The sequence below is a fragment of the Lissotriton helveticus genome, chromosome 11 (genome assembly GCF_964261635.1).
Source record: "Lissotriton helveticus chromosome 11, aLisHel1.1, whole genome shotgun sequence".
Lineage (NCBI taxonomy): Eukaryota > Metazoa > Chordata > Amphibia > Caudata > Salamandridae > Lissotriton > Lissotriton helveticus.
The window spans coordinates 33,592,477-33,620,330 of NC_136072.1; the positions used below are offsets into that span (position 1 = coordinate 33,592,477).

At 43.9% G+C, this 27,854-nt stretch overlaps 1 protein-coding gene across 1 annotated transcript in view; it reads left to right on the forward strand.

Annotated features, from left to right (window-relative positions):
• The window catches only part of LOC144790640 (uncharacterized), a 552,900-nt gene that overhangs the window by 114,751 nt on the left and 410,295 nt on the right, over positions 1-27,854 (forward strand). The window contains exon 5 of the mRNA XM_078665372.1: positions 19,687-20,607. Within this exon, the coding sequence (XP_078521498.1) occupies positions 19,687-20,607 (921 nt within the window). The remainder of the gene's footprint in view (positions 1-19,686; positions 20,608-27,854) is intronic.

Here is a 27,854-nt window from a genome sequence, read left to right on the forward strand (position 1 = left end):
AAAAGTAAAAAATTTTGTACTTTAAGATATTCTGAACTTATTTCCTGTGAATTGTGAGCACATCACAGAAGTAATATGCTGCAAAAAAATTTTTGTGTGTCTATCACAGAAGTGGTACACTGCAAGGGTTGTGTGTGTATCACAGAAGCAAGAAATAATGAAAGGAAATCTTCAGTTCAGATTTGGTTCAAATTTTTGTCACTAGATGGCAGTGTGAGATAGTGAATCCTGTCTTTTCGATGTTTTCGACAGCGTGTGAATTTCTTGAATAAGTTAACTCTGGACAGCAAAAATTAATGATAAAAAGGTTGTTCGACAAACACATGTAGATGCTGTTTGTGTCAGCGCCGCATTTTAGGTAAAAATATGCGATGCGTAGATGGGGTAAAATTATCAGATGCGCAGCACTGTTGATAACGAGAGAATTGTAGAGGTGTCTGATGAGTGAGAGCTGGAAGTTTCCCGTAGCGAGATATAAGTAATGTTTTAGTGCTAGCTTCGGTTGGTATGTAACTTCAGTTGTTATGGAGATTAGAAGTCAGCAAATGTTTTCTCTGTGTGTGAATACGTCAAGGCGTGCCTGTAATAGGTCGATTATACGCATCAGATGCTCACGTCACTCATCCAAGGTTCGGCTACGTCATCATAGTTGTGACTGCAGTATAAGCGGAACGTCCCGTGAGCTCCGTGAAACACGGTGAGAAATACAGCACTTTTAGCGGATGCGTGCGTTTTCAAGAGCGGGGAAACTCCTCGACGAATTTTTCACTCAAAGAGATTTTTGAGAGAAATAGATAGGTTTCCTCAGGTTTTCCCTTCGTTAGTTTTTTTAAGGTGAGAGTTAGACCATGTAAATGAAAGTCTTTGAGTGGGTACGGCTCTCCCTAGTGAATCCTTGTAAAATAAGTTTGAAAATGTACTCACGGTTTAGCGTAGTCAATTGAAATTTTCACAGGGTGACTGTATGATGAGAAAAAAAAAAACGGCACAAATGGAAAGTTCCTTTTTTTTTTTTTTGTAGATCGGATGAGTTGTCGTAGTGTAGATCCCGTCCTCAGTCGCCAGTGAAATGATGATGATTGGACACAGGAAAGATGTTCTCCAAGTGTAGTTTATTGTAAAGGAAAGGGAGAGCCGTCCCAGCAGGCTGGAGGAAGTCAAAGTAATAACTGCCCCACAGAGAACACTGAGAGTGGAACACTGTGAATGACACATAGTGGTTCTATGTTGCGCAATACATATCACCACAGTTCTCTAATTCAGACATAGTTAAATGTTGACATTTACGAAGGCCAGAAAAATATGGCTGGGGTCTTGAAAAAGTGGAAGTCACCCTAACCTCTCCGGACAACTGACAGTGCCATATGACCCTAAAACGCAGCAAAAAACAAAGCTGAGAGGCGCTTTTTAAAATACCATGTCCTTGCCGTGCACGGAGGTAGGCAGTGACTGCTGCCCTACAATTAAGTAAGGAACACAAGTAAGGCCCTTTCCCTCCACAAAATGTCAAGGTCCTTCATGGCTCCGCAGTATGACCACAGCTATCGCTGCTTTGATGTAGTCATGACTTTTCAGGCTGGCTCCCTTTTTTTCCAGGAATGATTCTAAATTGCCTATTGTGACCAGAGGGGATATAAAACGAGAGGCTTTGCATTTCGGAGCCACATACATCACCTTAAAGCATCCCTGCAGCTTCTTTCCACGGCGCTGCTCCAGCTGAAGGACAAGTTGATATGTCATTCTACTCAGCCTTCGCCTGCTTGTGTTAAAAACTCATTGTGTGAACCCCGTGCTGCCTGCCCCATACATTTTTCATGGAGGTTCGTCAGGAGAAGCACCTTGCGGGTATTGTATGGGTGCACATATGTCTCACAACAACACATATATTGGAGGGTCTCAAACACAAACCACGCTCGGTATACCCCAAAAAAACACAAATTAGAATAAACTCCAACCAATGTATCTAACAAGGGTCATCCCTATAATGGTCATGGAAGGATGCCCATCAGTCACCGCACGGAACCGCCCTTCATCATTTGGGATTCCATCAAGACCATGCCAGAGACGGCCATTCAACTGTCACGGTCGGGGGTCCAGATGTTAAAAAGGAGCTCCTCCGCCGGTCAGTAAGGTCCAACTACGGTCTTGCCACTCATGTTTTGAGGATTGTGATATCAAAACCAGGGGGGGACTGATGTTAGCAGTGCTCAAAAAAGGTGAAAACTAAAAAATAATACTAAGAAAAGTGATGCTAAAACAGGATGGAGAGGTTACTTATAACTTTATTCTGGTGTTCCCTGACCTCCTGGTCTAAAAAAGTAGTCAAATGACAGTCCCAAATTATAGACTGTCTGGATGTTTAAGGTGGTCGACATGTTTCAGCAATATAGCGACAAACTTGTCATTGCTTTCTTCAGGACCAATCAACTAACAGGCTACTGCAAATGTGATGTGAGAAAACAAATAAGTGCTCAAATCAAAATGAGATACAAAGATCACCTGATTTAACTAGGTGTTCATCTCCCTCTTATTCAAATTCTGTTGAAAGAAGGAAACAAAGAGATATAAAGCTTAAACCAAGAAGTATTCATGAGATATACCAGCGCATTATATTATATTCATATTTATGGATAATAACAGGAATCCTAAATGTCTCCATATATCACTGCATATTAAGTGTTCTTGTGTTATCATTGGGCCCAAACCTATGACTCACAATGAAAGAAACGAAAAAAAGCCCATCTTACCATGCTAGTAAGAGGTATAGACCTCACCCCACCTGGCCACGGCTCAGGAAAAGGGGAAGCACCGCTCTATGGTGGAGAGACAGAAAACATATACCAACAGGTTATTTTTGTCAAATCCATCATCCACTTGTACATATCGCCACAGCCTTCCAGACGGAAGCATCTCTCACCCCAAGACACTCGGCAACACCAGACCATGTTTATAAGCAATCACAAGGAAACTACGATGTAATCCCCATAACAGGCTTACTGAAATGACACCGACTCATGTTATACATGTTATAAAAGAGACCATCATTCGAAAAAAGGCAGATAGACAATGAAGAAGCGCGTCGGGCTGATTGTTAGTTAAAATTTTGGCAGCATAAGAAGTATTAACGGCAGTTAAGGGTAGATACAGCCGTTCAGTATTTCGCCTGCACTGTCACGTCCGTCCGCGCATAAAAATCCTTACATTCAACCAGTATGACTACACAGTGCACTCAGATCTAATAAGTGTCCATAAAACAGAAAAACAGAAAAACAGAAAAACAGAAAAACAAAATCTCTCTTACCTATCCGTCAGTACCTCGAATCTGGCGTCTAAGCCGATCGGGGAGGTACCGACGGGTGGAGAGACTGCCAGATATAAAGTGCTGCGTGAGTGGCCAACCTGACTCCCGTGACGCGGCGATGTTCCGTGGTGTCTGATAGGCTGCAGCAAGCCAAACTCCAGCTAATCAGGGCGCATCGTTCATGAAACGAAACTGCGTCTATTTTTTACTCCACAAGAACCGGTCTATGAGAGCTTGTAACTTTATTAGTTACACACACTTAGAGCACAACAGGCAAAACGAGTGAATGCAAAATACTGATGTTTAGCAAATCATCAAACATCAGATGTTCAAAGTTTTTAGCATTGGAGACTGTATTAGAATGCTCAGGGTTCTCTATAACTTGTCACAGGCACACTACTAGAAGACATATAATGGTGTTACAAATTATAGAATCTTAAAATAGTCTAGAGTCTTGAAATATTAGGGTGTATGACAATATTAAACTCTTTCACCACTACCACTATCCGTGTAATGGCTCATCTATATTGAGGAACAGAGTTCCATGACAGAGTGAAAAAGCCCAAAATGGTACTTGGATGTGGAATGTTAATATTCAGCCCATTACGTTATAAGGACATGACCAATCACATTTAATCAGAGGGTCGACCAGGGTATATCGTTGTTCAGACCCACTCGATTCGTGCCCAATTTAAACACCCATTTTTGTTCCTTCATCAGAAGATATTTGGATATATCAGTGACATGTGATGGAATGTGGGGTTTCTCAATCACAGTCCACTGAAATGCAGTTGAAGGATGTCGTGCTTCTAAAAAGTGATTAGTGAGTTTGGTTGCCTGCCTCTTACATCTGATTGTGCTCTTATGCTCAGAGATCCTCACTCTGATTTTACGTGTGGTCATCCCCACGTACTTCAGTCCGCAGGGGCATATGATCAAATAAACGAGGTTCTCACTATTGCAGTTAGTGAACTTGGACTAAACCCACGGTCTCGCAGTGCCAATGTCGATTTCAGTTGACTTTTTCGTTTGTGGACAAGATTGACATATCCCGCAGGGATGATGACCTGTCACTGGAGGAATGTCCCAGAGTGAACCTAGAGCCCTAGGTGTGTCTTCACGTGGTCGTGTATGTATCAAGCGGTCTCTCAAGTTAGGCCCTCTCTTAAATGAAAATAGAGGGCTCTGAATGGACACACTGTCCGAATTAAGAATAGACCAATGTCTTTTGACCAATTTCTGTATGTTATTAGACAGAGTCCCAAAGGTGGTCACAACGGTAATCCTTTATAAAGGAGGTTTCTGCACAGCGGGTTCCAAAAGAGCCGACCGATTATTGTTACGGGCACGTTTGAGAGAACGTTGTACCAATCTAGGGGGATATTTCTTTAGAACTAATTGCTCCTTGAGAGCCAAAGAATGTGTTCTAAAAGCCTCTACATTCGAACAATTTCTCTGGACCCTCAAAAACTGCCCATAGGGCAAATTATCCCGCAAAGATTTGGGGTGATGGCTGTCAAAGCAAAGGAGGGAGTTCTTCGCTAGAGGTTTCCTATATAGCTCAGACTGTAGACCTTCTGGTGTTGCAGAGATTAGCAGGTCTAAGAATGCTAATCGATCCCTGCCTACCTCAATTGTGAAGCGGAGGAAGTTATTCCTGGTATTTAACCAGGATAGGAATTCATAACATCTCTCCTCTGTGCCTCGCCATACCACTAGGACATCATCGATGTACCTCCTCCATGTTCTTATACATTCAATAAAGGGGTTCGTGGTCACCGGTATGTGCTCTTGTTCAAATGAATGAACATATAGATTTGCCAAGCTGGGAGCGTAAACGCTCCCCATACTGGTGCCAGACACCTGAAGGTACACCGAGTCCTCAAACTGGAAAAAATTCTTTTTAATGGCCAGCGTGGCACAGGCCATGATAAAGCTCACAGGAGTGATATTGTCTAGGTCTCTCGACTGTAATAGGAGCTGAATCACTTCTAGAGTTTCATCTTGGGGAATTGATGTATATATTGCCTCTACATCGAAAGACACCAAGAGATCAGTACTCATATCAAACTCAATTTCAGGCAAAAGACGTAACACGTCAGTAGTGTCCTTCAGATAAGTCGGCATTTCTCGAACCATGGGCCGTAAAAAGTAGTCAACAAATGTTGATAACGGTTCGAGAACAGAGCCGATGCCCGAAATAATAGGGCGACCCGGAGGTGGTCTCTGCTTTTTATGCACTTTGGGTAGGGCATAAAAATAAGGGGTAATCGGATGGGTGGTACATAAGAAAGATGCTTCCTGTGGCGTTATCCAACCCTCAGACAAGGCTTCCTCAGTCATATGCCCAATGATGGCTTGCAATTCTGGCGTGGGATCGGTATCCAAAAGGCGATAAGATCTTACATCGCTCAATTGGCGTAGACACTCTGCCCGGTAGGTGCTAGTGTCCAAAAGAACAATAGCACCCCCTTTATCTGCTGGCTTGATGGTCAGTGAGGTATTCATAGATAGTGTCTTTAGAGCTAGTTGCTCTTCTTTAGGAGAGTTGTTGTAGTACTCTCTTTCTTGTTGAGAAAAAAGATTCTCAATACTTTTCTCTAAAGCATTCTCAAAGGCCAGAACTTTAGGAGGCATCGAGTGGGATGGTGGATAAAAGGTAGATTTTTTCTTTAATCCAGTGTTGGTTTCTTGTGTCACAGTCTCTTGTTTACTTGCAAAGAAAAAATGTAGTCTGATTTCGCGTAGGAATTTGGACAGCTCCAGTCGTGTCTCAAAATGGTCATTCCTATGAGTGGGTACAAAGCCCAAACCTCTATTGAGAGCCTTCTCTTCTGCATGTGTTAATACATGTTGGCTCAAATTAATCACGAGCCCGGTTCCGAGTTGGTTGCCGCCTGTTCCTTGTTCTTCGAGGTGTTGCTCCTCAGACTCCTCGCTGATGTTGTTGGTGGACTGTAATGCACCTGTGGTTGGGTTTGTTGTTGTTGACCTCTTCTCCTGCCACGAGATCGTCCCCGGCCTCCACCTAAAAAAGGCTGACCTCCAAAGTTGGTAGGGTACTGAGGTGGAAAAGGTCCCATGTGGGGTTGACCAGGTCCCATCTGAGGTGGTCCCATTTGCGGAGGGAATGGCGGACCACCAAACTGCCAAGGGTTGGGTTGCCACCACATAGGCATTTGATATTGTTGGTTACCTCTCCAGTTGTTACGGGAATTATTCCTAACATGGCCTCTGCCACGTGGGCCCTGGTTGGTAGAGCCAGTATCACTGCCTGACGAGTTCTCATCAGAACTAGATGTACCGTAGCTAGACCCGGTTTTACGTCCCTTACCAGAAAAATCTGGTGGGACGTAGGTATCGCTGGTATAGGGGTACACTTTATCAAATTTGAATTTATCCAGATCTTTCCTGAATTTTTCAATTTGACTGATAAGGTGAATTCTCTAAACTCCCTATTGCTCTTATTGGTTTCATCAACGTTCTTCTGGAATGCTTTACTGGAAAGGGTAGCCTTAATGTGGGATTCAAGGACCTGAATCTCGATAAGTATTGCATCCGCATTTCTCTTAAAGGTCTGTATAATTAAAATAAGCCAATCCCTAGTGCATCGCCAGGCGATGAGTGACCAGCTTTTTAAGAATTCCTTGTCAGTTAAGAAGAGTCTATCGTTATTTGTAACAATCAATCCGGTAGGGGCACAGTTATTCCGTAGGTACTGTGCCATCACAGTACCATGCAGAGTTGTCCTGGTATGTGATTTTTTGAGAACCAATACTTTAGCCCACTCATCCTCATTTTGAGTAGCAAGAGTGGATATAGTATCCAAAAGGTCAGGATGGTCAGCAAGGACTAGTTGTACATCGTCCTCATCAAAAGATAGGCCTTGATTTTCGGCCATGATGTTACCAATGGAGGGCGAGTGAAAGCCAGGCCAGAACAAGCCAGAGCGGAAGGGGACAAGTAGGAAGAGCTAAAAAAACTGACTGAGGAAGCCTTGTCTGAGGGTTGGATAACGCCACAGGAAGCATCTTTCTTATGTACCACCCATCCGATTACCCCTTATTTTTATGCCCTACCCAAAGGGCATAAAAAGCAGAGACCACCTCCGGGTCGCCCTAATATTTCGGGCATCAGCTCTGTTCTCGAACCGTTATCAACATTTGTTGACTACTTTTTACGGCCCATGGTTCGAGAAATGCCGACTTATCTGAAGGACACTACTGACGTGTTACGTCTTTTGCCTGAAATTGAGTTTGATATGAGTACTGATCTCTTGGTGTCTTTCGATGTAGAGGCATTATATACATCAATTCCCCAAGATGAAACTCTAGAAGTGATTCAGCTCCTATCACAGTCGAGAGACCTAGACAGTATCACTCCTGTGAGCTTTATCATGGCCTGTGCCACGCTGGCCATGAAAAATAATTTTTTCCAGTTTGAGGACTCGGTGTACCTTCAGGTGTCTGGCACCAGTATGGGGAGCGTTTACGCTCCCAGCTTGGCAAATCTATATGTTCATTCATTTGAACAAGAGCACATACTGGTGACCACGAACCCCTTTATTGAATGTATAAGAACATGGAGGAGGTACATCGATGATCTCCTAGTGGTATGGCGGGGCACAGAGGAGAGATGGTATGAATTCCTATCCTGGTTAAATACCAGGAATAACTTCCTCCGCTTCACAATTGAGGTAGGCAGGGATCGATTAGCATTCTTAGACCTGCTAATCTCTGCAACCCCAGAAGGTCTACAGTCTGAGCTATATAGGAAACCTCTAGCGAAGAACTCCCTCCTTTGCTTTGACAGCCATCCCCCCAAATCTTTGCGGGATAATTTGCCCTATGGGCAGTTTTTGAGGGTCCAGAGAAATTGTTCGAATGTAGAGGCTTTTAGAACACATTCTTTGGCTCTCAAGGAGCAATTAGTTCTAAGGAAATATCCCCCTAGATTGGTACAACATTCTCTCAAACGTGCCCGTAACAATAATCGGTCGGCTCTTTTGGAACCCGCTGTGCAGAAACCTCCTTTAGAAAGGATTACCTTTGTGACCACCTTTGGGACTCTGTCTAATAACATACAGAAATTGGCCAAAAGGCATTGGTCTATTCTTAATTCGGACAGTGTGTCCATTCAGAGCCCTCTATTTTCGTTTAAGAGAGGGCCTAACTTGAGAGACCGCTTGATACATACACGACCACGTGAAGACACACCTAGGGCTCTAGGTTCACTCTGGGACCTTCCTCCAGTGACAGGTCATCATCCCTGCGGGATGTGTCAATCTTGTCCACAAACGAAAAAGTCAACTGAAATCGACATTGGCACTGCGAGACCGTGGGTCCAGTCCAAGTTCACTAACTGCAATAGTGAGAACCTCGTTCATCTGATCATATGCCCCTGCAGACTGAAGTACGTGGGGATGACCGCCCGTAAAATCAGAGTGAGGATCTCTGAGCATAAGAGCACAATCAGATGTAAGAGGCAGGCAACCAAACTCACTAATCACTTTTTAGAAGCACGACATCCTTCAACTGCATTTCAGTGGACTGTGATTGAGAAACCCCACATTCCATCACATGTCACTGATATATCCAAATATCTTCTGATGAAGGAACAAAAATGGGTGTTTAAATTGGGCACGAATCGAGTGGGTCTGAACGACGATATACCCTGGTCGACCCTCTGATTAAATGTGATTGGTCATGTCCTTATAACGTAATGGGCTGAATATTAACATTCCACATCCAAGTACCATTTTGGGCTTTTTCGCTCTGTCATGGAACTCTGTTCCTCAATATAGATGAGCCATTACACGGATAGTGGTAGTGGTGATAGAGTTTAATATTGTCATACACCCTAATATTTCAAGACTCTAGACTATTTTAAGATTCTATAATTTGTAACACCATTATATGTCTTCTGGTAGTGTGCCTGTGACAAGTTATAGAGAACCCTGAGCATTCTAATACAGTCTCCAATGCTAAAAACTTTGAACATCTGATGTTTGATGATTTGCTAAACATCAGTATTTTGCATTCACTCGTTTTGCCTGTTGTGCTCTAAGTGTGTGTAACTAATAAAGTTACAAGCTCTCATAGACCGGTTCTTGTGGAGTAAAAAATAGACGCAGTTTCGTTTCGTGAACGATGCGCCCTGATTGGCTGGAGTTTGGCTTGCTGCAGCTTATCAGACACCACGGAACATCGCCGCGTCACGTGAGTCAGGTTGGCCACTCACGCGGCACTTTATATCTGGCAGTCTCTCCACCCGTCGGTACCTCCCCGATCGGCTTAGACGCCAGATTCGAGGTACCGACGGATAGGTAAGAGAGATTTTGTTTTTCTGTTTTTCTGTTTTTCTGCTTTATGGACACTTATTAGATCTGAGTGCATTGTGTAGTCATACTGGTTGAATGTAAGGATTTTTATGCGCGGACGGGCGTGACAGTGCAGGCGAAATACTGAACGGCTGTATCTACCCTTAACTGCCGTTAATACTTCTTATGCTGCCAAAATTTTAACTAACAATCAGCCCGACGCGCTTCTTCATTGTCTAACTCCCTTTTTTCGAATGATGGTCTCTTTTATAACATGTATGACCTGAGTCGGTGTCATTTCAGTAAGCCTTTTATGGGGATTACATCGTAGTTTCCTTGTGATTGCTTATAAACAGGGTCTGGTGTTGCCGAGTGTCTTGGGGTGAGAGATGCTTCGTTCTGGAAGGCTGTGGCGATATGTACAAGTGGATGATGGATTTGACAAAAATAACCTGTTGGTATATGTTTTCTGTCTCTCCACCATAGAGCGGTGCTTCCCCTTTTCCTGAGCCGTGGCCAGGTGAGTGAGGTCTATACCTCTTACTAGCATGGTAAGATGGGCTTTTTTTCGTTTCTTTCATTGTGAGTCATAGGTTTGGGCCCAATGATAACACTAGAGCCCTTAATATGCAGTGATATATGGAGACATTTAGGATTCCTGTTATTATCCATAAATATGAATATAATATAATGCGCTGGTTTATCTCATGAATACTTCTTGGTTTAAGCTTTATATCTCTTTGTTTCCTTCTTTCAACAGAATTTGAATAAGAGGGAGATGAACACCTAGTTAAATCAGGTGATCTTTGTATCTCATTTTGATTTGAGCACTTATTTGTTTTCTCACATCACACTTGCAGTAGCCTGTTAGTTGATTGGTCCTGAAGAAAGCAATGACAAGTTTGTCGCTATATTGCTGAAACATGTCGACCACCTTAAACATCCAGACAGTCTATAATTTGGGACTGCCATTTGACTACTTTTTTAGACCAGGAGGTCAGGGAACACCAGAATAAAGTTATAAGTAACCTCTCCATCCTGTTTTAGCATCACTTTTCTTAGTATTATTTTTTAGTTTTCACCTTTTTTGAGCACTGCTAACATCAGTCCCCCCCTGGTTTTGATATCACAATCTCACTTCTCGGATTCCAGTAATAATGAATTGGATTGTGGAATCCAAGAAGATCGATGGCACCTGCACTTTAGGTCTGTTTATGAAAACGAGATTATGGCGACAGAAGGTATGAGTGCCTTCCCTCAATCGCCTTATACTTTAACTGTGAATGAGGAGGAGGTGGCAGTGGCCATCGGCATGATGACCAGTAATAAAGCTCCTGGACCTGATGGCGTTCCCTCTGATCTTTTTAAAGTCGATATTTTATTTTGGTCCAAAGTTTTAGCCAATGTTTTTAATAGAGTCTCTAAGACAGGCATTCCTGAGTCATGGACACAGTCGGTCATTGTACCTATTTACAAAAAAGGGGACCGGGGGGATCCTGGCAATTACCGACCCATATCCCTCATTGATTCTGCAGTCAAGGTTTTAGGGAGAGTGGTTTTAGGTAAATTGACTAACTGGCTTGAGGAGACCAATACACTTTCCCCTCTACAGTATGGTTTTCGAAAGAGGCGCAGTACGATCGACCAAAGCCTAAACCTACAATTGCTCATCGGGAAGTACACCTTAGCTAAGCAAGGGTCATTGTTTATTGCTTTTATGGATCTGTCCTCGGCATTCGACCGAGTAAACAGATCCAAATTGTGGGGCCAGCTCCTCAACATCGGAATAGACCCTAACATAGTGTATTTCCTAGCAGACCTCCATAGGGACCTTACAGCAATGGTCCGTTATGATAGAAAGTGGAACTGCACGGAAAAAATTAGCATCATTAATGGCGTGAGGCAGGGTTGCATTCTTGCTCCCCTGCTCTTTACACTATATATTAATGACCTAGGTAAAGTTTTGGGCGCTGCTTGCAAGGATATCCCGAAGGCTGGGAAATATTCACTGCCGTCCTTACTGTATGCGGATGACGCTGCCCTTCTAGCTAGAACCGCAGTAGGACTCCAATGCCTGTTGAACTCATTTTATGTTTTTATGAATAATCTTGATTTAAGTGTTAATTTTGCCAAATCTCATGTTATGGTAGTGGGCCACAAAGCAAAGACTAAAAAAAATGTGATGTCATTATTTTGTAATAGACACAAGCTATCACGAGTTCCCAGATTTCCCTATTTGGGGGTTGTCTTTGATGAAGGCTCCACGTGGCTACCTCAAATGGTAGAGAAAAAAACAGCCTTGGCACGCTCGATCTCGGCGGTGCTGAGCTTCTCCCGTAAACTTTGGGTGAAGCCCATTGAGGCAGTACTAAAAGTATATGCTGCCAAATGTACCGCCATTGCCTTGTATGGGGCCGACTTGTGGGGCTTTAGGCCAGTTACATCGCTTCAGGTCACAGAGGACAATTTTCTAAAAACACTTCTTTCCCTCCCAAGATCCACTGCAAGCTTCATAGTTCATCAGGAATGCGGCTTGGGTTACTTGGAGGATAAAATTGCCATGGCCCCCCTATTAAAATGGTTGGCAGTCTGGTTAAACCCAGAGCTTGAAGTGAACCATGAAATTCTAAAAGATTGTTTATTGCTAGACCACTGGGACAAGATTCCCTGGTTGAAATATGTGCAACAAATGTGCGAAAAGTTGGGCCGGCCCGATTTGTTCGACAAACCCTCTAGTTTGGTGAAAGGAGACTTGAAATGGGCAAAAAACACTTTTTTGCTGTACAGAGGAATGGACAGAGAGGGCAGGGAGCTGTTAAAGCCCCCTGTCAGGACCCATCAGCTGATCGTTTCCTCTGGCTCTGAACCAGAACTGTACCTTAAAGTTGTAAATGATGCCAATCATAGGTACTTGCTAACAAGGTTCCGATTGAATAAAATTCACCTTCTAATTTCTGGCCGCCCTGTCTGGACCAGGAGTACGGACTTAGATTTATGCAAATGCGACGGCTGTTCAATTATGGACACCGCTCACTTTTTGTTTTTCTGTGACCACTTCAAGGGCATTAGATCAAAATTTATTATACCATTGTTAAAAGGAAAAGGTTTTAGGCAAGTGAAGCCAGCTTTGATGTACCTGCAACTTTTGACAGAAATATGGGAAATCTTTAACGTGGCAACATTTTTAACCATAGCAGTGAGACATGGCAAAAAGATCGCTTGGTCCTAGCTGATTTTCTATAAATGTTAACTACTGTATGAATTCTTCAATTAGGTGATCAATGTTCATGCTGTTGTTTTTAAACTCTTGCCACCATGTACTGCATATCTTATTGGGTACTCCCCGTTTTTTACTTATGTTGTATTTTATTATATATTTTGCAGCCTGGTGACTTGTGGACCTTTTTAATGCTTGTACACTTTTATGGTTTTTGTGATTTAAACCGAATAAAGTATCTTTTGAACTTTGATATCACAATCCTCAAAACATGAGTGGCAAGACCGTAGTTGGACCTTACTGACCGGCAGAGGAGCTCCTTTTTAACATCTGGACCCCCGACCGTGACAGTTGAATGGCCGTCTCTGGCATGGTCTTGATGGAATCCCAAATGATGTAGGGCGGTTCCGTGTGGTGACTGATGGGCATGCTTCCATGACCATTATAGGGATGACCCTTGTTAGATACATTGGTTGGAGTTTATTCTAATTTGTGTTTTTTTGGGGTATACCGAGCGTGGTTTGTGTTTGAGACCCTCCAATATATGTGTTGTTGTAAGTCTATAGGGAACGTGTTGAAGCTTGGTCTTTAAAATTCCCCTGGGTCCTTCTCACCCGTTTGTTATTTGGAGCACATATGTCTCTGCATGCAGTTGTACATGATGTGACCTGCATAGTAAAGCTCTAACTGGTAGGCCAAGTTTTGCGCGCTCCTGGTGTTGAGATGCTTGTAGCCTTACACTAGCCCCTTGTCATTCTTTGAACCCTTTTGACATACTTTCTGACAGTTTGAATGTATTAATATTTTTTTGTTGAAGGAGCGGCCCAGTGATGCTGAGCTATAGAAAAAAACCTCAGAAATAAACATGTTTGCACTGTTTGTTTAAACAATACTCTTTTAATAATCAGTGAAGGATCATTTTTAGGTCTTGCCTATGCAGCGCGCAAGCACTGATTAGGAGGGACCTCTTGGCATCGCTCAGGACTTTTGCCAAACGTTTTGCACTGTTCTCCATTGCCACTCGTGCATGTTTGGTGTTTCCCTTGCGGGAGTGAACAGCGGCATCATCTGTTAGCAATTATCGCACCTGCTGTTGCTCGCTTCTGTAAGGTAAACACCAAACGAGCACGAGTGGCAATAGACAACTGTTGGCGCATGGCTGTGCGTCACTCTAACTGTCGCAGCCGCATGGCCGCGCTTGGTTTCAGTATTGACCTGTCTACCTAGTACATGAACTTCTCTGTCTGAGGCAGAGGAAGAGAAAAACTCTGCCTTCTCGGTTGGACCGTGTCGCTCTGGCAGTACCTGGATTTCTCTGCAGTGCTGGAGACCCGAGGGCGGGCCTATCTATTCATTTCTGTGGACTAGTGGGTCCCAGCACGTCTCTGCTGGACAGTGAGTCCGTTTTGAACCTGCTCATCTGCTGCTCATCTGTGTTTGTGTGTGTGTGTGCAGGAGAGGGGGTGGAAACCTGCTCTTATCTGTAATACCGTGGGACAGTGCATGTCTTCAGAGGTTTGAGGGGACCAGCAAGTCACGTGAATACCGTGAAACTCTCTCCATCTTCACTTACCTGCGGGATTGTGAGGCGGCGACTGCAAGTCCGGTAACATGTAAAGTTTTTGTAGCGCTAGGAGTCATTGAGTACTTGCGCGCCTATGACACATCGAGGTGGTGCATCCCTGCCCATGCTGCGAGACAAAGTACACTACATGTGTGTCAATAGTGAGACTGACACCGAGTGATTGGGCTTTGAGAGGGCGACCGTGCGCTCTCGGATAATCAGTGAGATAGCTCGTTATTGAATCGAGTGATTTCACTTCCTGCCTTCTCTATCCCAGCTGCTCTAAAACACTGTCATGATCTCTTCTCTCTCGATTACTTCTCACCTACGGACAGTCCCTCTCCTCAACTTCCACACTCGCCCCCTCCTTCTCATGCTGACTCATCTGTCCCTTTTGCGGTGAATGCGGGTCATTGAACAGCCTCACTCACACCACCCTCTGCTCTGGCTATTTGATTGGCTGGGACACTTCCCCTTCCCGAAGGCAGTGAATACCATGTGGTTACTAAGCAATTCTTTGTTTCTTAACAGCCATGAATACAGCAGTCGCAAGGTCCCATAATTCGCACCTTGGAGGCACAGTGCGACTAGACACCTCAGCCGCATAGCCCTGGCGCAAAGGCACAGCCAGAAACCAGAACTAGATTTATTCACACATCAACACGACAGAGGAACACCCCCACATACATACTATAGGATCAAAGGCCCCTATTCACCTCCAGTGCGAGGCCTCTCAGTCCTATACAGATGTAACTGCAGTGTACAAAATTTGATGGATCGAATGTTAGAATTATTCCCAGTCCCTGGTAATCAATCGGAGTCCCATCCCAATCCATTGTTATTTTGCACAGCATGGCTCCTCAATGTGGACCCAGCTATATGCCAATCAGTCTTCACCCTGCTCCAATCAGAACAGTCCAGCCCAAACTGCCAGGCCTGGTCTTGTCTGATCCAGAGCACAAGCGACCCAGGACTGCTTTCATCCTAATTCGGGGTCTTCAGTCAGGTGTATCTTGGTTCCTGTGGCACAGCGAGCATGAAACCCACCTCTGGACGTGTCTGCCGCACCAAGGGCGGCGCACTGAAGTATACCAAACAAGCATTTGCAATGCAATAGGTCTCGCATTTGCAGGAATTTAAACTATTGGCATTGTAAATGACTATGCCTTTTATTTATGTGTTATGAAAACCGGCAAACGGTGCGTAAACATGCACTTTGTATAGATAGTACTTGCTTACGAGAAGCAAGGCTGGCAGTAAAAGAGGCGCAGTTATTGCCAGCCTTGCTTCTCATAAGCAAAGGCTATAAGTACAGAGTATATGGTACTGAGGTACCCAGGGCATAGGCACACACGAGGTCTATCTTGGGTTGCAGCATGTATTGTGCCACCCAGGAGAGCCCACTTAAACTGTGACTACAGGCTTGCCATTTCAGCCTGTTTGGGTTAGTACTTGCACCTCTCAGAGCAGATATAGGGTTCCTTATACCTGAGGTCACTACACATAACCTGTAAGTCACCACTATAGCAGGTTCTTCAGTCCTGATGGAAGGGTGCTTGGTTATAAGTGTGAGGGTGCCCCTGCATGGGCAGGACACCCCTACAAATCCCAGAGTCAGTTCTCCAGGCTTTGTAAGTGTGGTCAGCCCTTTAACACATATAGTGGACATAAAGTTCAAGACGAGATGTCTAACTATATATTGGCTGCACTGAAACCGGTCATGTTTGGTAGCTGCTCCAGGTCCTCCTGTGACTCCTGTGCCTTCAGCCTGTGGGTCCTCTTGAGGGTCTTATTTGGCTTCAGTGGGCTTCCCTGCTTGTTTGGGGCCTGTTCTGACTCTCCTGCAATTGATGAGTCCACTGACCTTTTTCGTTTACCACGTCTGTTGCTGCTGCCAAGGCTTTTTGGTGCTTCTGCTGGACACCGACACCCTGGTTCTCGACTTCCAATGTGGAACAGCTCGTGAATGGCTCCTGGTCTTCCACAGCATTGCCTGGTCCTCACAACTACAGCGACAAGTTCACAGTCATCACTTTTGCATCTTCCATCATTGGTGGTCATTGCTCTTTAATGACTCATGGTCACCCTTAGTGGCATAGACTCTGTCTCATCTGCCTGCAGGTCCTTCTGTTCAAGAATCTGCCCTTGTATTCAACGGGACTCTTTCACCTTCTTCGCCAGCGGCATCTTTCCTAACGTCCTTCATTGTGGTCTACAGTGGTTTCCGACATCACTTCACACCTAAGCACCCAGCTTCCCTGGTGTAGGTATCATGGTTCCAGGTGTATATTTGGATGGGTTGACTCTGCAACCTTCTGTCTTCCATGGGGTTTCTTCAGGGTCTACTGGGAAGGGTCCTTCTTTTTGAAAAATACAACCATTACTTTCCTATTGACTTGCATTGAGTACGTGTCTGTGTTTCCACTCTGCACATAGCCTCCATGACGTTCGTGGGTACTTAACTCAGGTGGTTCCTTGTGTCCCCAGCTCTTATGAGTCTCCTAGTCCAAGTCCCGACATCGGTCGCAGTTCAAATTCCACTTCTTTAGTATAAGGTTTGATCTCCCCCTGGAGACTACTGTGTATTGTGCTTACTCACTTCTTGCAATTGAAGTATTCTTGTCTATTTGTGTTGATATATCCAGGTAGGGGTCATACCAGTGTGTTAGTGAGTGCTGTTGAATAAAAAGCCTTATTTTTATAACTACACTGTGTGGTTCTTTTTCATTTAACCTACACTACATGATTAGACCAGATAAAACAAGTTGCTTAACACTCCTTCTGAACTAAGCCTGAAGGCTACTCTCCACAGCTACCACTTAGATAGCTTTCTATGATTGTCTAAGACCCCTAGAATCACCATAAGGGTTGTCTGAATTAGTGCAGTGTGCTTCACTTACAAAGTGAGCACCATATACTAAGCCAGCCTCCTACAAAAGGCTTCCCCCAGTGTTATGTAATAAGAAATGTGTTAGTCAAGCTTGGCACAAAATACAAGCTACTGAAATTCCCTACTTATAAATTCACTGCCCGAAATAGGGGATAACTTAGATCAGGTGGCAGACCAATACCTCGATTGCATTAGCTCCACCCTCAACAACATTGACCCATCAAACTAAGAGCTAATAATACAAAAAAGGTATTATAACCATGGTTTCATCAAACACTCAGGGCCCCTAAACAGGGGTGTAGGAGACAACAGCAAAAATTGTGTAGGGGATATATTGAGGAAGAGAGAGATATACTATAAACTCCGCCTAGCAGAATATAAAAAGATTTAATTTGTGGCCAAATCAGTATATTACATAGAAAAAAAAACTAGCAAGTGATTCTACCAAAACTCTCCTTCTAACAATAAAAAAAGCTGACCCTCCCTACAGCAAGCATCTCAGCAGTAAATAATTAAGATTTTTGTGACTGTTTAGCTAATTTCTTCAAGGAGAAAGTAATGTCCATCTTTAACAAATTTACTGCTAGCTGTCCCAGCATTCGTTACAACAACCATCCCTTATAGATGAGCTCCAAAAATGCTGGTTTCAGGCCATTTGAGGCCACTTCAGTAGAGCAAATAGCAAACGTCATTCCCAGTAGGTCTCCTAAAAATCTCTGTCCCCCTAATATAACTGAGCTTTACCGTCCCCATGGGTTGCCTAACGCCAAGATGCCACTGTAAGTGAGTCATTTATTTGCACAGTTAATTAAAACCAATGCGATACGATACAAAATATAAAATTAAAAAACAATATAAAAATCACATATATTTAAAACCATCATAGTATGAACATTTAAGTTCTGTTCTTCATAATTATAAAATCATATCAGCCTTTCAATTATCACTCAATATTTAAATTAAACATGATTTGTGTTGCAAGGAAAGTTGGAACCGAGTCAATTCAAGATTCTGGCCCTGGCATTTTTTTCTCAACAGCCTTTAAGAATTTTACAAGGCCGCAGCTCAATTGAGGGTCCTGAGATGAAAAACAGGTTATTACTGCGCTCCTTCGTGTACGTAACCCAAGCCGAATAAAATGTTGTTTTAAAAGAAGTTTCCTCTCCTCTTGCAATTTCTCGCAAGAGCATAGTAAGTGAACCATATCTTCTTGTATATGACCGCATAGCCGGCAAGCAAATCCTGCTTTCCTTTTTAACCAGTGTGGGAAGTGCTGGGTGCAGGGCAGCAGCCCTAGTCTGTATTTTGCCACTGGGCAATCATTGAGCTCAATAAAACCACTCATTCGATCATTCATTCATACAGTCATCCCTGATGAAGGGACCTTTCTCGAAATCATTGTTTTTTTTTACTTTGGAGGATAGCATCATTGACACAAGTAGAGGAATTACGGGGCATATTACCAACAAGTAGCGATAATTATCGCTAAATAGGCTTAGCGACGATTTTTTTTATCGCTGCCTATCGCTGGATATGTTAGCGGAGAAAACATGCTATTAGCAACGTTTTTCTCAATTGTGCTAAAATATCCAGCGATAGCGGCGAAATGCGTGAATATCGCTGAGAATACAGCGATATTCACGCATTAGCGACGAAATGCTCTTAGCCATGTTATCCACCTCCCATTGGATAACATGGCTAAGAACTGGTCTGAGCAGGTGTTCGTTTTTGGCGATAACGGGAATATTTCCATCACTGTGCCTGCCTTGCTAATAGGCGATAGCGACGTTAGCGACTGCTTTCAGTCGCTAACAGTTTGGGTACGCCCACTTTGCATGTCATTAGCGATAAATATCGCTGACATGCAAAGCGGGCCCCAAACCGCTCTCCATCGCCTAAAAGCTGTCGCTAACATCAGTTAGCGACAGCTTGCTAATAAGCAATAGAATTATCGCCGCTTAGCGGCCGAAAACGGCCGCTAAACCGGTGATCATTGCCTATCGCCACTCTTGGTAATATGCCCCTCAGTTTCCAATAACTTTTGCACAGGAAACATCAAATTGCAAATACAAACATGGAAAACTTGAATACATACGTTTCATTTTGTTTAAAATGAGCTAAAATTGATTAAAATGAGAACATCAAGATTGTTGCTGAAATACAATGGGCTACTCCTGGACATCAGCTTGTTGCTGAACCCTCTTGTAAAAGACATACCTGTCCACTGAGTTTTCTATATTGCCTACAAGTAATGAGTCATGTATTAGAAAACAATTTTTTCAAGCTATAAATAATAAAACAGCTTGGAACGCTGTGGATAATGGGGCTATGATGCTCATTGTATATACCTTGATTTTGATACATTTTGTGACCCTTATTTCTTTATCTTTTTTAGACATTTCTGCTACTACGATAATCCTAACCCAGACCAGTGTGAGATCACCCACTGTAAGAAATTCATCTCATACCTCAACACCGGTACCTGAAGAAGCTACAAAAACAAAAATAAAATCAGTGCACAGTACAACCTCTACATTAACTTCTCCCAAAGACGAAACAACATTGTCAGCCTCAGGAGCATCACCGATCACTCGAAAACATGTACATAAAAGCCAGTCACAAGCTTCAGCTGTTGTCACGGTAGAGATAAGTCAAAGCGCTTTGGTACATGCAAAGTCTAAGAAGTCATCATCAACAAATTCAGCCTCTGTAGGTGCAGCCCAAGGGCACATGAACGAAACAAGCACATCTACAACTGTCTATGAGCAGCCAACCCATTCAAGTAGGAAGATACATTTGTCACAAATGTTGACCAATGCAACAACTAGGACAACTGCTGGCATGACAATGACCTCTGACTCTACTACTACACACCAGAACATCTCCCTGGTGGAAACGTGGTCCAGCTCCGCTGGAGGTCCTCAGATGGACAGGCAAAGGCTTTCTGTGTCTACCGATACAAAACAGAACTATTCCACTTTAGTGCCAACCCCAATGAAACAAGAAGCCACAACGTTGCATTCTTCAGACGCGATTTCAAGTTCTACTGTTATGGCAGGAGAAAATTCACCCACACCTGATGATGAATGCATGTCCACGACACCTCCCATGTCAGTCTCCACAGGAAGCCAAGTATCGGTAACAGGATCGACTCAAATGGTGCATACCCTTCAGAGTCCTCCAGATGCACCCACCGTCACTGACCCAGCACCCACAAATAACAGCTCCACACTCCTGACCAGTTCAACATCAGACTCCGAGATTGCTCCAGACACATTGACCGGGGAATCATTGAGCACCATCACTGGTGATATAGGTGAGTGTATTCATGCAGGCACATGATTTTTAAGATGGTGTCTTATTTTGTAGGCTTGGGCGCTGATTTAGAGTCTGGTGGTAACGGAAAAGTCTCCAATTTCTGTAGAGAACTATATGGGCACTATTACAAAGTAACTGTGCAATAAATTGGGATTCAACATTTTAAATAGTACAGCATTCATCTCTTCAGGGATGAAGAATTAGTGCATTCTTTGACATTTGTCCATAACGAATAATGAATTACCGGATTAGCTGGTGTTTTCCAACTAATTGCCGCATGTGTTCGCCTTCCAAACAGTTTTCCACACGTTCTCCCAAAATTTCACACAATAAGCATTCTTAGAGGGCCATCTGTTGGATGAGGTCCAAATGTGTCTTAAAATCCAAGCAGACATCATCAAACCCAGCATCATTCAAGAATGCCTCTTGCGGGTGGTTGTTTGAGGTGCAGGTCTTCGTAGATTGAACTGTGGTAGTTATTGACATTGGATTACCCCTTTAATGTGAAAGTCATGTTTTTAAATCATTTGTTATTGTAAATTAGTAACATGAGATTAGGTCAGAAGAATAATGTGTACAGTAATACTGTAGGAGGAAGAGGTCAGGTGGTGGTGTACAGCAAGCAGCCACATCCTGTGTCTTATCTCTGTCCAGCAAATGTACCTTTCAATATTCCTCTGCATATCCTACCGCCAGCATAATGTAGCAATATCATATGTGAGCTGAGTTCTTTATTGCCCATACAGAAGGAAACCAGCATTGATCATGGCATTAGGTCTCCAAGATGGTGCAAGAGTGATGCAAACCTTAAGTCTGATTTATCTGGCCCTTAGTAGCTCCATAGATCTGTGCAAGGCAAAGCAGGACAAATTGCTGCATTGCCTTACTCTGCCATGTGAAGGCGTTCCATAGGCATTGCGTCGGTGTTCCCATGCAACCCCCATGTATTTTAAAATGAATTCCCAGATTTATCAGAACTAGGAAACCTGGGAATGTTCCAAAAAGATCCACCTTCCCAGGAGAGATGTAACGAGGATAAATAACGTTATTTCTCCTCATTACTTCCTCTCTCTATGTGTGCTGCATTCTGCAGCACACATAGAGGAATATGCCTCTCATGACTGTCTTTGTTCAGGGAAGGTGTCCCTTCCTGCCCAAAATCAATCCTACATGCAACGCAATGTAGGCACCATTGCACCATGGTGCAAGTGTGTCTGCATCAGTGTTAGTCAGACAAAAGGGTGCCAGCACAGAGGAAAAGACAGGAATGTACTGTATTGCCTTAAATTCGGTGCATTGCTGACCTTTCCTTGACACACAACATTTTCATAATTAGACCTTGCAGCTTTCCCTCACCCAAGAAAGCTTGCCAGTCTTTATCGTGAAGGGGTACCTGCCCACTCTTTTCTTCATTCTCAGCCTGATTCATCAGGGGCCGTTTTGCGAGCCCCTAATAGCGAATCATAGCGAATCGCTATTAAGGACTCGCAAAACGGTATTCATGTAGGAATTGCTAAATAAATAGCGATTCCTACACATTCCTTATTTGCGAGTAGCAAATTGCTAATCGCAAATAAGGAAAAACTCCCCATTCATTCCTATGGGCCAAAAGGCCCATAGGAATGAATGGGGAGTATTCCTTATTTGCGATTAGCAATTTGCTACTCGCAAATAAGATAGCGATTTAAAGGGTGCCAGGGGTGTCCAAAGGACACCCTGTAGCACCCCTTAAATGCACATTTGAACAGGTGTTGCGCACACACATGTCCAAAGGACATGTGTGTGTGTAACATGCAAAAGAAAAAAATGGTCTTAAGTGCTTTTTACACTATTTTCGCAATTTACCACCAAGTCAGACTTGGTGGTAAATTGCGACCAAATATTGCAATTTCGCAATTTCTAATTGGTTGATGAATTGCATTTAAGGAATCTCTATTACAGATTCCTTAAATCCAATTCCTCGCAAATATGCGAATTCTTAAATAGCGATATTTGCATTTGGGATGATGAATCCCAAATGCAAAAATTGCACTCTCAAAAGGCAAGATTCTGAGAATCTTGCCCTTTGCGAGTGCAATTTAGCTTGATGAATCAGGCCGTCTGTGTCTTCTTGGCCAAGATTCTTTATTCAGGCCTCCATCGGTGGTATGATTCCCAAACCCTTTATTGTTCCATAGTGTTATTTATATTTAGGGTTGACTTTTCTCAAGGTATCATCCTCTGATCTGTTCTACAGTTCAGTTTGTCTACTTCTCTTCCAACTGCATTTCTATTGGCAATCATGTCAGCCTTAAAGGTCAGTGAGTAACTGGTCCTGTCAGTCTGGCTACCTCAGTCCAGGAGTTCCTGTTACATATATGTAAATAAGAATGCGCAGTATCCTACAGAGAGTCATCAAATGCAGGGCCTATTCATAGTCATGCACGTAATGAAACATAACATTCTGTGGTCACTGAGGTTTACAGGATAACATAACACAGTTTAACCAGTGATGTAACACAATGTGATCAGAGAGCAGTGATCTTAACATCAGCATATCAAAGAATCCCCCACAAAACACTCCCTTTCCCCCGCTGCTCTTGAATTAGGTCATACCGGAAAAAATAAGGGATCATCAGTGGACAGTTCGTGAAATGTTGATGTTGTTGAGCATTGCTTGTAAGTAGTTAGTCAGCGCTACACAGGATCATACCATGTGTATGAAATGCCTACTACAGTGCAGACAGTTACTGCTAAGCGTAGTGTATATTACATTTAGTGTCTTGGGAGATACATAGGCTTGGTGTAGGTCATTGTATTGCAATCATTTCAATCATGCATTAGAACTAACCATCTTCAACCTCTCATGTATCCGATTCCAATGCTTTCGGGTCATAGGGTCTTCTAGTGCTTCTTCCCATTTGGTCTGGGCACGGAGCATCACAGTTGGGATATCAGCTTGTTTAGCATTATAGATTGTAGAGATCAGTCTGGGTCCCACCGTCATGTTTAATTGTGTCGCTACCGTATCTGAGGGCTGTGGTGCCTTCGGGAAGGCTGGCCACAGTTCCCGAGCAATAGCCAAGATTTCTGTATGCTGTAAGTATTGGCCTCTGCCCAAAGTGAGTAATGCATGGTGTCATCTTGAGAGATGTAACGCCCTTTGGAGTATAGGTCCCCCACTGTGTTACAGCCCCTGTCTTTCCACTTCTGGCCAGACATTAAGTCCACAGTTTTTAGAAAATGCTAAAGGGATCATATGGGGCCCTTTTCAGTACCCTTGTTATTTCTCCATCCCATAATTCACACACCAGTTGCACCATATTGGGTGTGTCTGGGGGAACCCTTTTGCCTGTCATCAATAACACGGGTAAGGCCCTCCCCAGGAGCCATGGATTAACCTTTACTCTTAGTTGTCTTCTTGGTCAAGCCAATGGATTGTATGTTGCAAATGCACCATCATGTAATATAGTTTTTTGAAGAGGATCGCCAGTCCTCCCCGGCCCAGGTTCATTTAACCCCTTCACTGCGGCGGCTATTCCTCCGCAGTGCTAAGGGGGCGGGCGGGTGCGCGGCGGCCGCATGCTGGTGACGGAACCGCTCCGTCACCAGCCGCGGTTGAGCTGGGCTCATGACGGAGCGGTTCCGTCATGGCCCCGCCCGCTCAATAGAACGCCCAGCGCAGGCGCGGAATCCGCGCCGCGCAGGTGCGTCGGGCGGGCCATGACGGAACCGCTCCGCCATCAGCACAGCGCCACCGCAGCTGATGACAGAGTGGTTCCGTCATCAGCATACAAAGGGTTAAGGGTGGAGAGGCCAATCCGTTGTCGTCTGTTGGCCCACAAGAGTTCCACTACCAGGTTATCAATTGTTTTAGAATAATAATGGCGGATCAAATAAAGGGTTCTCTGAAGGAACTAAGGGCCACATGCATCAAGCTAAAAACCCGTTGCGACCGGTATTTTTGCATTTGGGATGCATCATCCGAAATGCAAAAATCGCAATTTAAGGAATCTCTAAATTGAGATTTCTTAAATTGTGATTGTATTTAAGGCATCCCAAATTGGGATTCCTTACATGCAATGCATCAAAGTAAAAAAAATAGCGATTTCGCTAATAGGAGTAGCAAATTACCATGAAGTTCAACTTCATGGTAATTTGCTAAAACTTTTTAAAATGCACTTTTGTGCATTTTTCAAAGTTTCATGTTGCACACACACATGCCCTAAGGGCATGTGTGTGCGTAACATATGTGCACAGATCAATTTCAGGGGTGCAACAGGGTGTCCTTTGGACACCCCTGCACCCTTGAAATTGCATTCTCAATTTGCGATTCGGTAATTGCGAATCGCAAATTGAGAATGCCTTCCCATTCATTCCTATGAGCCTCTAGGCCCATAGGAATGAATGGGGGGGTATTCCTTAATTGCGAGTCGCAATTTGCGAGTCGCAATTAAGGAATATTAAGAAATCAAATTTTTTTTGGCGATTTCTTCATGCATAGCCTTTTGCTATTCCTTATGAGCGAATCCTTATTTTTCACTAAAAAGGAATCGCAAATGGCATTGTTGATGCATGTGGACCTAAGCATCTAGGAAGTATGATCATCTTAATGATAGTGACCTGGCCCATCGCAGAAAGCGGGAACTCCTTCCAGGAATGTACAGTGGTGTGCAGGCCGTCAACCACTCCTTCCACGTTTAAGGTTAAGAAGGCCTGGGCTGAATGGGCTAGTTTAATCTCCAAGTATCTCACACCCTCAGAATCCCATGGGAGACCCATCTGAGGGAGCGCTGCCATTGGCACATCCATTCAGTTCCCTAGGGAACACAGCTTGGATTTTGTTGGTTTGACTTGGAGGCCCGAAGATGCCCCGAGCTCCTGCATCATATTCAAAAGCACCGGAACTGAGTGTTCAGGATGTTTTATATAGATCAGGGCATCATCCGCGTAGAGGGAAGCACAATGGATTGTGTACCCAATAAGATTCCCAAGGGGCCCAGGGACCTGCGCAACTTCTCTGCCACCAGCTCCATGGCGAGCACAAAGAGGAGGGGCAACAGTGGACAACCTTGCCTTGTTCCTCTATGCAACGGAAATGCCTCTGAAACCTCCTTCCCAGACATCACTCCACCTCAAGGGGCAGTGTACAGCAGCTGGACCCACTGGACATATTTAGGGCACAAGCCCATCCTGTGAATGAGTTGCCACAGGTGTGACCACTTCAGTGAATTGAGTGCTTGCTCGATATCTAGGAGGGTTGAGACATAAGAGTCTCGCCATAAGGGAGGGGCATGGAAGATAAGTAAAAGTGGTCTTAGATTTTGAAGGGTGTATTACACTGCGTGCATTTACAATGCGGTTATTACAATGATTGCGTTGTTAGTACGAGATGCATTTGCATCCCAAGTCATTAGAACGACTTACTGGAGGGGGCGCGCTGGACTTAGGAATAGTATTATTTACTATTCCTACTCCAGTTTGCGCAACAGTAGGGAAGGTGTTGGAATTCATTTCCAGTACCTCAGCGCCCCCTACAGCAAGTCATTGGCTTGCGATGTAATCCATCACGTACTAACAACTCGGTCGTAGCACCGACTGCTTTGTAATAGTCTTGCAATGTAATGACAGCGTTTTAAATGCTGTTTCCCCTACTATGTGTATTGGATACATGTTAACTGATGTTTATGCCTTTGTTATTTTTCATATTGTAACCATCTTTTACTTCTTGCCTGGCCTGTGACAGCAGAATCATCAATCTTAGCCTTTTTTTTCATCTTTATTTACCATTTTCATGTTAAATCAGAACAAATAGGAATTGGTTCCTCAATGTGGCAGCATAGAAACATATCAGTCTGGGTGGATACAGTCTTAGAAAGCACAAAACTCCGTCAGCTAGGGGGTAAAATGAACAAGCTACACTGTGAACCCAGAGACCCCCGAACATGCACCAGCCTTCCACCCGCCCATCCAACACACAGTATGAATCAATATAGAACATGGAAATGGGAAGGGTCAACCCACCCTGGTGGGACCTATCCTTACAGGCAGCTGTGTGATGAAGGACAGATACAACTTCTAGCAAATAGCACTTCAGCGGACTCCAAATGTCCTTGGGTCTGCATGTCAAGGGTTGGGTTGTTGCAAACAACTCGCAATTTGTATTACAATTAATAAGGGTATTAAGCCAAGCATTTGTTGAGGGGCTGATTCCGTTGCCCCAGTGTAGCGCTATCTCCCGCTTGGTGAGTAATAGACCAATGGAAACAAATATGCACCGTTATTTAGGAAAATCACGCACATACCCCAGCAGGTCTACCTCAGGCACAGGGCTAATGTCAAAGTGAGTCGTACGCGATAGTATTATGTAAACATTTCTCCAATAATTTCCTATCTTAGCACAATTTCAGGTCATGTGGGAGAATTCCGCCCAATGTGTTCCACACTATGCTGTCAGGAGGGATCACTTGAGTTGAGTTTTGCAGGGGACATTATGCCCTCCACAGGAACTTGAAATTAGTCAGTTTATGTCGACCGTTCAGGGCAACATCTTTGTTCTCAGTGCAGCAGAAGGACCATTGGGGGTACTGTATAGGACGTCCCAGGTCTCTCTGATCTTAGTGCCTCTGCTAGGGATTAATGTCATACAGGCTTTGTTCAATTTGGAGAGGAGGTGGTGATCAGCAGTGTCAGTGGTGGGAAGGACTCCGGCTCCAATAGTAACTCAGTGATCGGCACTCTAAGTGCACTACGAATACTACTGAAATTGAAGTGGTCCATGAAGGATGCTTCACTGAACCTCACTTCCTTGGAGCTAGAGAAGGCATGGCCCACCAGAAAGAGATCTCCCACTGTGTCTAATGCATATGTAGTGAGTGTGCATTGAACCACCTTTTCTTCTGTGATGGGTATCCATGGGTTGTATACGGTATGTCCGCCTGTCACACGCACTAATTTCTTCCAGACCCAGATAGTGGTGGAGACAGTCTGTATATCTCGGGGTCTCTTGGGAATCCCTTCGGTAAAATCGTTCTTAACTAGCTAGGGAGTACAAGAACATCCTCACGTTTAGAGTAAGGAATCCGAGTGTCCGAGCGGTAGCAGGAATGCAGACTACTGCATTGCGCCACTAGGTAATAAATCTGAAAATTGGGAACCCCAAGTCCCCTCCTTCCATATGGTAGGGTCAATGTGTCCCAGCTGACCCTAGCTCTGCCACCTCCCCAAGTCAGCCTAATGAGATGAGAGCAGAGTGTCCGAAAGAAG